At 37.4% G+C, this 9,646-nt stretch overlaps 1 protein-coding gene across 1 annotated transcript in view; it reads left to right on the plus strand.

Annotated features, from left to right (window-relative positions):
• The first annotated feature begins 194 nt into the window (after positions 1 to 194).
• The window catches only part of ext2 (exostosin glycosyltransferase 2), a 20,167-nt gene continuing 10,715 nt past the window's right edge, over positions 195 to 9,646 (plus strand). The window contains exons 1-9 of the mRNA XM_007554052.2: positions 195 to 349; positions 727 to 1,071; positions 1,157 to 1,380; positions 1,736 to 1,825; positions 2,334 to 2,450; positions 2,670 to 2,865; positions 3,684 to 3,823; positions 3,924 to 4,017; positions 8,801 to 8,932. Of these exons, the coding sequence (XP_007554114.1) occupies positions 757 to 1,071; positions 1,157 to 1,380; positions 1,736 to 1,825; positions 2,334 to 2,450; positions 2,670 to 2,865; positions 3,684 to 3,823; positions 3,924 to 4,017; positions 8,801 to 8,932 (1,308 nt within the window). The 5' untranslated portion in view covers positions 195 to 349; positions 727 to 756. The remainder of the gene's footprint in view (positions 350 to 726; positions 1,072 to 1,156; positions 1,381 to 1,735; positions 1,826 to 2,333; positions 2,451 to 2,669; positions 2,866 to 3,683; positions 3,824 to 3,923; positions 4,018 to 8,800; positions 8,933 to 9,646) is intronic.

Genomic DNA, 9,646 nt, shown 5'->3' on the forward strand with positions numbered 1-9,646 from the left:
ATCAAACTACATTTACTAAATTACAAATATAACCTGAGTAAATGTAAAACAGTTTTCAGATTATTATTTTGTTTATTTAATGTGTGCATGTATTTTCATCACTTTTGGTTTTAATATCAGTTAAGTGTACATTTGTCTGCTTCCAACCAGAGGGAAGTGCTCTCCTTAGCTTTTGAGTTAAGAGGAATCTATCAGAGGCAAAGAAGAAGAAGAACTTCCCTCATATCCCGGAAAGGCTAGAGTTAGCTTGCAGCTAGGTTAGCATTAACACCTTTTTTTGTTATTGTACCTTGCACTCTCACTGCGGCGATGGATGAGGACTGAATAGACTCTTCTGTGCACCGTCTCGGTATGTGAATAGTTTTCATATCCAAGGATAATACAATTATTACTTTCACTTCATTTTTTTTCCCATATTTGTTGTTGACCTAAACAGCCGAGTTAGCCAACCGCTAGCTGCTGTTAGCCAAAATAGTGTTCTAAATGTCAGCGTCAAAATTTATCATTGGTTCTAAGTCACTTTATTTAGTTCTTAATTATGTAATTACTCGAAACGACTGTAAATGTGTTGGCATCTTGCTGAACGTGTCTTCTGGTGTTTGCATATTGAGCAAACGTATGCAATTAGTCCAATATTGGCAACGGATCTATACCGCTTCTGTCGGAGCAGATTGTTTGTTATGCTGTCAAAACATTAAGTTTCTAAGCAGAAGATCCTTTTTACAGCTGCTGGTCTGACGGAGAGGGGCATCAGTCATGTATGCCTCGGGGAAGTACAGCTCTCGGGGCCCTGCTCTAATCCCGCGAATGAAAACCAAACATCGCATCTACTACATCGCCCTCTTCTCCGTTGTGCTGCTCGGACTGATTGCCACCGGGATGTTCCAGTTTTGGCCTCATTCTATTGAGTCCTCAGCCGAATGGACACTTGAAAAGGGGAGCGTGCATGACGCCCCTCTTATCCGACTACCTGCATCCAGCCCCATACCTGAGAGGGGGGACCTAAGCTGTCGGATGCATACATGTTTTGATGTATATAGATGTGGCTACAATCCAAAGAACAAAATCAAGGTAACTGAAATTGTCAGATCTTTTAGATCCAGCATTGATTTTGTGTTCAGCTTTGATTCAAAACTGATTTAAATGTTGTTCGCAGGTCTACATCTATGCTCTTCAGAGGTTTGTGGATGAATTTGGAGTTCCCATCAGCAGCACTGGACTGTCACGAGAATACAACGACCTGCTGAGTGCAATCTCAGACAGTGACTTTTACACGGATGATGTTACTAGAGCCTGTCTGTTTATTCCATCTATTGATGTGCTCAATCAGAACTCCCTTCGTATCAGAGAGACTGCCCAGGCCCTGGCAATGCTACCCAGGTGAATAATTACAGCACACTCAGCTATTCATTAGTGTTAGCCCTTTGTGGGACCAATATTTTCCTCTATATAGAGACAGAAAATCATTTTATTTTAAAGATTCTCATGAGTAAATGATGTGTCAAAATGTTTTTACAATGTTTTTGTTGCTTTTTGTCCAAGTCTTGTCATCAAAAATTGGCAGCAACATCAATAACTTCAACTCTTATTAAATTGATAATTACTCAAGAACTTAAAGCCACACTTTACAGTATTTGTTCTGTGTTTCTAATGTATGTATGTTTTTGTTTTTTTCCCTTTCTGTAGGTTAAGTATTTTAATTCTCCCTGAACTAATCTTATTTCTATTTTGGTAGATGGGACAAAGGGATGAATCATTTGCTTTTCAACATGTTACCTGGAGGTCCACCTGACTACAACACAGCTCTGGATGTCCCTCGAGACAGGTAGCTAAAGTACATTTTGAAACCCTATACTCCAATCAAAAATCTTTGTTTTTCAGCCAATATTTCATGGAAAAACTTGTCAGAATATATCTTGTCGGCTAAAATAACTGTTTTGGGTTGAAGTTGTTAGCATTATGAACTTTATATTCTACTGCTTTTAGTTAAGAGAAATTTCAAACTTTATCCAGTTTCAATCCTTTGGCTTCTGTCCTCATCAGAACCATGTTATTCACTTTCCCCTTACAATACACTTTACCTCGGTAGAGACTGTTTTCATCAGCTGTTGGAAAGTCTGTTATATCAGATAAAGTCATTAAGCTTGAGTTTAATTTTAAATAGTTCTTTCCCCTCAGAAAAGTTGTCCCGTTGCAAATGTTTTGAAATAAAAAAAAGAAGAAGTTGAGCTAGTTTTCTATTTCTGTTTTTCTCTGTTTCTGCTGGCGAACCATTTTTTTTTACTTTTTATTTTTTCTGGAAACTAATTTATAGTCCTAATTAATTGTTTCAGAGCCCTTTTGGCAGGAGGTGGTTTCTCCACATGGACCTATAGACAAGGTTATGATGTCAGCATCCCGGTTTACAGTCCTCTTTCTGCAGATGTTCTGCTGCCTGAACGTCATCCTGGGTGAGCAGATTTCTAAGACTAACTTCTCTGGTGTCAAATCATAACTAAATAACCCCTCTACAAGCAAAGCTTGTGGCTAGCTTCCATGTCATGTAACATTGTGGTTTGGTTTTGCATTTCTTTTAGACCGATTTGATTTAAATAACTATTTAGGATAACCAACTGACTAAATGTCAGCCGAACATTAACGTCTTCTGCATTTCTGGTCTCTTTATCCAGGCCGAGGCGCTACTTCATTCTGTCCTCTCAAACAGCAATTCACAGAGAGTATCGTGCTGAACTGGAGCGTTTGAAGGAAGAAAATGGAGAAGCGCTGCTCCTGCTTGACAAGTGCAGCAACCTTTCTCAGGGAGCTGCCTCCGCACGGAAGCGGTGTTGCAAAGGGCAAGTGTATGACTACCCACAGATCCTGCAGGTGGGAGACACAATCTTTTTCCTCTTTGAGTTTTTAACAAATGATTCTTTTGAAAGACTGTTTTGCAATGCACCTTATTATTAAGATATTTTGAGGGTAAACTTTAGCTTCACATTGACTGGATTTTTTTTTTATTAGTATTTATTAGTATTTTTACATTAATTCTGCTAAATCATATTTCCTGGCAAGATTGTAGCAAAAAGTACACGTGTTGTTAGTTCTGGGTTCCAGCATATCAATAATGATACGTCCTTTTTCCAAGTTGTGAAAAACTGAGCAGTCTATAACCCAAAAACTCTACAATACAATAAAATAAAATAAAAAAGATATGGGGGCATTGTTTTACTTTTCCGATGACTACTTATCAAACCGTATCCAATAAACTGCTAGTTTATTCAACACTATGCCTTATTACTGGAACACCTCAAAGCTGCACTTACAGTACCATAGAATCATGTAAAACTACCATACAGATGTGGCTCAGCTGAAGTGAGCTTTGTAGTTTTACCGGTCAGATAATAGAGCTGCATGCATAACATTCTCAAACAAGCAATTTATTTCCCTTTAGTGAAATTAATTTGTCTAATCCGCTTTGCTCTCTAAAACTTATTGTAAAGCTCCTGGTTGAAAGATATATTCCGGTTTATTAGAAATAATGCATGTACTTCCATGTCCTTTTGGTCAAAATAGACCAGTTTAAAAATGTGGTAACAAACTGCGACCACTACCATTGAAATGCGAAAACCTGTCAGTCGAACCAGCTCTGGCTCTTTGTCCAGACATAAGCGCCCTGACTCACATTTGGTTTGTCTCCGCAGGAGTCATCTTTCTGTGTGGTTTTGCGAGGGGCTCGCTTGGGTCAAGCTGCTCTCAGTGATGTGCTGCAGGCTGGCTGTGTCCCCGTCATCCTGGCCGACTCCTACATTCTTCCATTCTCTGAAGTGCTTGACTGGAAAAGGTCTGCATGAATCCCAATGCGTTTAGGGGTTTGAGGGATGAACAGGTGCAGTGTTTATGTATTTTTAATTTCACCTGTTTATTTTGTCCTTCCTGCGCAGAGCCTCTGTGGTTATTCCAGAAGAAAAATTGTCAGAGATGTACACCATCCTGAAGAGCATTCCTCATAGACAAGTCGAGGAAATGCAGAGACAGGTAAAAATCCACTTTGTAGACTAATTAAAACAACCCGCGTTTAGTATTTATTTATTGTTTTAAAGTATTATAAATTGAATTGACTGAGTAGAAATGGGTGTTGTCACTACATCGGGAAGTTGTGCAGTTAATAGAGGTGCCTGTGTTTTAACAATTCAAGCCTCTTCACCAGTTCTACTTCTGGAAGCCAAAACAAATTTTATGAGACGCACAAAAGACAGGATTTTGGATTCAATCTTCTCTTTTTATGAGTTTGAATATCCTCTCTTACTCACGCTGGATTTTAAAAGGCTCATGGAAGATTTAACTGTTTATTTTAGCCCGAGTGAAATTCAGGGACTGAGACTCGCTCTCTTTTCATTTGATATCTGCCCTAAGCCACAATAAACAGCGTTGAAAGCGGCAGTGAGAGTAGAGCACTACTTCAGCTGCTTCTCGTTCTCTTGTGTCAACTCTTGTCCATTTACCAATTATACTGGCCAAACAGACATTTTTAGGCCAGAAACTCAGAGATGGGCTTGGATTACACCATAATAGCTCAAACACATGGCTTGCTCTTAAGGTTGAAGAGTTTGCTGGGGGTAAACTGCTGTGGATAGCTCACAGCTAAGTCAACCACTAAAACAAGCAGTAATGCACCAGTGTGTCTTCACATTATAGAAAAACACTTTAAGCAAATTTATATTTTGAATTTCTCGTAACTGATCAAAGTGAAGGGATTTGGTAATCAAAATCTTTAAAAATAGTCAAAATAACTTGTGTGGAATTTGTTTAATGCACTTATACCATATGTGTTTTCGTATTTGAAAAGATTTGCTCACTAAGCTAATGACCAACAGATTTTTTAAAAATGGCACATTCTTCAGATTTTTCATTTAACCAGTTAAGCGTTTTTATACATTATTATAAATGCATTAAAAATGCAAATAAACAATTCAGTTGTTAAATAAGGTATATATATATTTTTTGCTAAAATCCAATAACTTGGCATTCCCTTTTTGTGTGCTTGATCATTGCAGCAAAAGATGCATCTGCAGATTTTAAAAAAATGGTTCGAACATCAGTGTGTGAAAATCAATAAATACAGCGTAGGTGTAATCTGCTGACTATTTTTGGATTAACTAATTAATAATTTAAAAAAAAGCATACATATATATTTCTTGTACAGTCTTGACTTAATTACCTCAAAATGTCATTTTTTTTTAGTTTGTATTCTGCAGTTAACAATCAATGTATTATTAAATTAGTTGAACAATTATTTCAACAATCGATTCATCGTGATTAATCGTTTCAGAAATAATATACACTCAGAAGCCCATTGGCAGCCTTTTTAAAACATGGCAAAGCCAGTATTGACTAAATCTGCTCAGTTTGCAACTAGTCATGTTTTTGATTATGTGTGACTTAAACTCCTGCAGCTGCTCGTAAAGGTTATGAACATAATTACAGTCACATTTTCCAAACGTTTAACATGGTAAAAAACATTATGAAAACCAAACATTTAAGCTCCAAGCGGCTAGGTTAAAAGGTTTTAAATATAGAAGAACTAATGTAGTTCTTGAGTTTTGCCAGCAGAGGGCTAAAGAGTCCACGTTTTTGTGGCGTTTGAATATGCAGTAAGATTAAAAATGAATAAGCTAAAATGTTAGCAGGATGTGTAATTTAAAAATATTTTTTTTGTTAATCTTCTCTTTGTAAGATTTAGTTTATTTATTTATTTATTTATTTATTTATTTATTTTTTTTAAAAGACCATAATTTTTACATTTTGTTCAAACATATAAGATACGTACATTTTGAGATGGTGTAACTCATTTAGATAATTTATTTGGAAGACAAAAATATACGTCCATTCTGAACAATTTAGATAGTGCTCAAGTAAAGCCACCAGTCCACATTGTTATTTGGGTCATAGACACAAAATAGTGCAGTACTTATTATCCCAGATAATTTTTCTAGTTTATCTCAGCTAAACTCTTTCTGATGATAAATAAAAGCATAGCCGTGGTAAAGATAGACAGGAATTACAGACTGAGGTGAGGATACTTTGTATTTGCTTTTGTCAATCTTTCTTTAGTTGTATCCTGTCGAGGCTTTCTTCCCCCTCTGGTCATTGGCATCTCCGACTTCCTTTAAAATGCATCAGAAATAAAGAATCAAAGTAGTTGCACTTCAGTCACTTAACATCACTGTTGACTTTAATTTGGATCTTTGAAAACTATACCCACTACATGACTGTCTTTCCTCACGAACACAAATTTAGATGTTATCAGAACTTGTTTTTCAAATTACATGTGAGATGTGAAGCAAGACGAGCATTTCTCTTCTCTAGCTTCTTCCTTTCCTTGTCGGAAATTCAATAATTACAGAAACTATGTGCTCTAATATGACATAGCAATTCCTACTTTAATTGTAATCCTGTGAGACCTCAGAGTGTTGCTAATTTTAGCCATCAAGATTGATTCTTATTTAATAAATTACAAGTACTGGGTAGATGTGTTTGTGCAAATTGATCTTTTTTTTTGTGAATGTAATTGATCATTTATAAGGAAGTTTAAAATGATTTACATTGTTTGTTTACTTTAGACAGTGTAGATAAAATTACATTTAATCTGCATGTCAACGTATAATGGCAGTATTGTTACAACGAGAGAACACAGCTGAAGGTAAATTGCTAATATATCTCCTGAAAAAATCAAATTCCCAGAAGAAGCTCAAAGATTTGTTTGAACTGGAAGTTTTGATCAGGCTCTGCTGACAGTTTGCCAGCTGTCACTTGCAAGCATGAGGTGTAAATATCCGTCAGGTGTTTTGACAATGACAGTCTGCAGTTTCTCTATGTATGTTGCCATATTATTTTCTATTTTATCTTGAACAGTTGCTATGTTTAAAGATCACAGGCATCACAAATGAGAGCAGTTAAAGCTCCTTAACCCCTTTAACTGTCTGGATGACACGGGTGTCCTTTTAGACCTGGTGACTTACATGTAAGTATTTGGGGCGACAGTTAAGGGTTTTAAACTTGAATAACCCGAAGCCAATTAACTTTTCTTTTTCAATTCATCAGGTAATTGGTGGACCTTTTGTATATAATTTGTCAAAAGTTGCGAATCTTTTTAGGTTTTTCTAGTTGGATTTCCTTTTATATTTTTATATATATATATATATATATATATATATATATCTTTTTTTTGTGTTGGGTGGTAGAGAAAATGCATTCCATTCAATTGCAGATTAAAAGCAGTCATAGGAAGATTAGGTGATGGTGTTTATCCTCTGCTACGATGATGTCTGTCCTTCTTCGCTCATAAAAATTCCCGCTGGCACTGGGAAAGGGGGCGGAGCATTGCGATGGGGGCCCCGGAGCCAGTACGGTTTTCTTTCTACCTCCTCCCGGTCGGAAAAGGAACTTTCATCACGGGTTGATTTATAGGCCCCTGAGATTAAAAAGTCTTTCTAGATACACTTCAACCCCTGCTGTAAAACTCGACTCTGTTTTTGTGCTTTTGTACGGCTCGTTCCTTGCACAGAATTTTGTGATTTAGGTCCTGTCCAAATGTTTACAAAGGGGAGACTCATTAGCTAAAGACATGTGCATGGATTGCATTAGGAGGAAGAAATATTATTATTCTCTAGCTGTCTGCCGTCTATGTGATGATGAAATATTTATTTTCTAACCTAATCCCATTGTTCAATTGTGGTTCAAAGCTTTATAAACTCCCCTTGTGTGTGTGTGTGTGTGTGTTTTTTTTTGTATTTTTTCTCACCTCGAATCTGACCCGTGGAGTTTCTTTAAAGCTTAAATAAACGCTCATTAGCACACAGATCCAGCTCTCAAATGTAATTTCAGAGACCGTCAGCTTGGCTGCAACGAAATGTGTATTGAATTGGGAGTGAGGAATCCAGCACCCTATGTGATAACATTAAGATATAGGTTAAGAGTTCACTCATCAGAAAGACCAATATCCAAACAGTGATCTGCTGAAAGAAAACAGAGACAGACGAGAGAGATTTCATAGGGCTTCAAAAGAGCTGTTGAAGGACGAGAGGCTGCAGAGGGGTGTCAAATATTCTTCAGACATGTGGTGCAGGAGGAATCTCCAAATTTTACAGTAATGACATCACACTGGTGCTATCTTCTGCAGAAACTGTACCAAATACCGAGATGACGGAATCAAAACATTATATTTAACAAATAAAAGAAGCACGCCCACATGTGAATTAAATGTTCTGATACTTAGGCATGTTTTGCCTTATATTAACAATGATATTTTTATGTATGTTATGACCCTCTGTTTTTATTCTTTTTTTTTTATTATTAAAGTTCTGCCTCAAGATATAACGGACAAGATAGTTGTATATTCATAAAAACCTTTTTTGGAAAATGTGATTGTAGCTGCCAGGAATGTTTTGGGTGTTTCTTCCTTTTTTTTCTTGAGGATGTTTTGGTACTGCTGGAATTTGGGCAAAACCGTTCTGGAATTTGTTTGTTTAGAAATCACTAGCCGGAGTACGAGTAACATCTGGTCACTTGTGATTCAACTGCTAATGAGCTCATATGATTCCTGGGGTGTATATATATTTTTCTTTCATTTGCATCTAGAGAACTGTCCACCAACAATTAGCTGGTGAATTCATGTTCTGCTGCCTGTTCCTATTTCAAAAAGCTCCTGCAGAGCATTTTGTGCGAACCAATGCTAATGCTAGCACACGTGTTTATTATTCTTTCTCATTTCTGTTTCTGTTGATGTATTTTGTAATTCTCCTCCTCATGTTTTTTTTAGGCCCGTTGGTTCTGGGAGGCCTACTTCAGCTCCATGAAAGCTATCGGCTTGACCACGCTCCAGATCATCAATGACCGCATTTACCCATATGCTGCACGTACTTATGAGCAATGGAACAATCCACCTGTGGTGGTACGTATGTATGTGTGCATGTTTGTGTTTGGAGCTTACTTGTTTTCTAACCTTGAACTTGACTTCTGTCGTCTTCTGTGATCCAGATACAGTCTTGCATTCAGCTCTATGCTCAGCCTTTCATTTTTATTCTCAGAAGTTTTTTTTTCATTTTTTTATTTTTTTTATGGCAGACATCTGAATGACACTTCATCAAGATTGAAGCCTTTGTCTGTTGGTGCCACATGAGCTCTTTCCCCTCTCTCCTGTGTGCTATAAGTCACAGCCTGCAGTGAAGTGACGGTAGATGCTGTGTCTCTTTGTAAGGCACCACACATGCAGTGGTGCCCCAGGGCTTGGTGTACAACCAGAGAGCTCTGAGGCAGCCAGTTTGTGTCAGCAGTTCTGCAATAGGCGGATGCCTCGTCTGTGGTGAAAAATAAGTTCCTGTACGTCTTAGTCACTGTGTTTATAGAGAGTATTCTGGAAGAATGGTTTTGGTGTGTGTGTTCAGCTTTGCTTTGGTTGTGGCAGCAGACATGTTGGCTGTTGGACCATCTCTCAGGAGTTGTTAATCAGCCTGGTTTAATCTGGAGACTCCTCCAAGCCGTCTGTGGGATGGAGGAGTGTGCAAGTCAGCATGTTTGTGGATGCATAAAGTAATGTCCTTGAATTAGTTAAATGTTTGCAATTACTATAATAGAAGTGACATAGATTCACTCAGTGCTTTGATTT

Source organism: Poecilia formosa, unplaced genomic scaffold (genome assembly GCF_000485575.1).
Source record: "Poecilia formosa unplaced genomic scaffold, Poecilia_formosa-5.1.2 Scaffold61, whole genome shotgun sequence".
NCBI lineage: Eukaryota > Metazoa > Chordata > Actinopteri > Cyprinodontiformes > Poeciliidae > Poecilia > Poecilia formosa.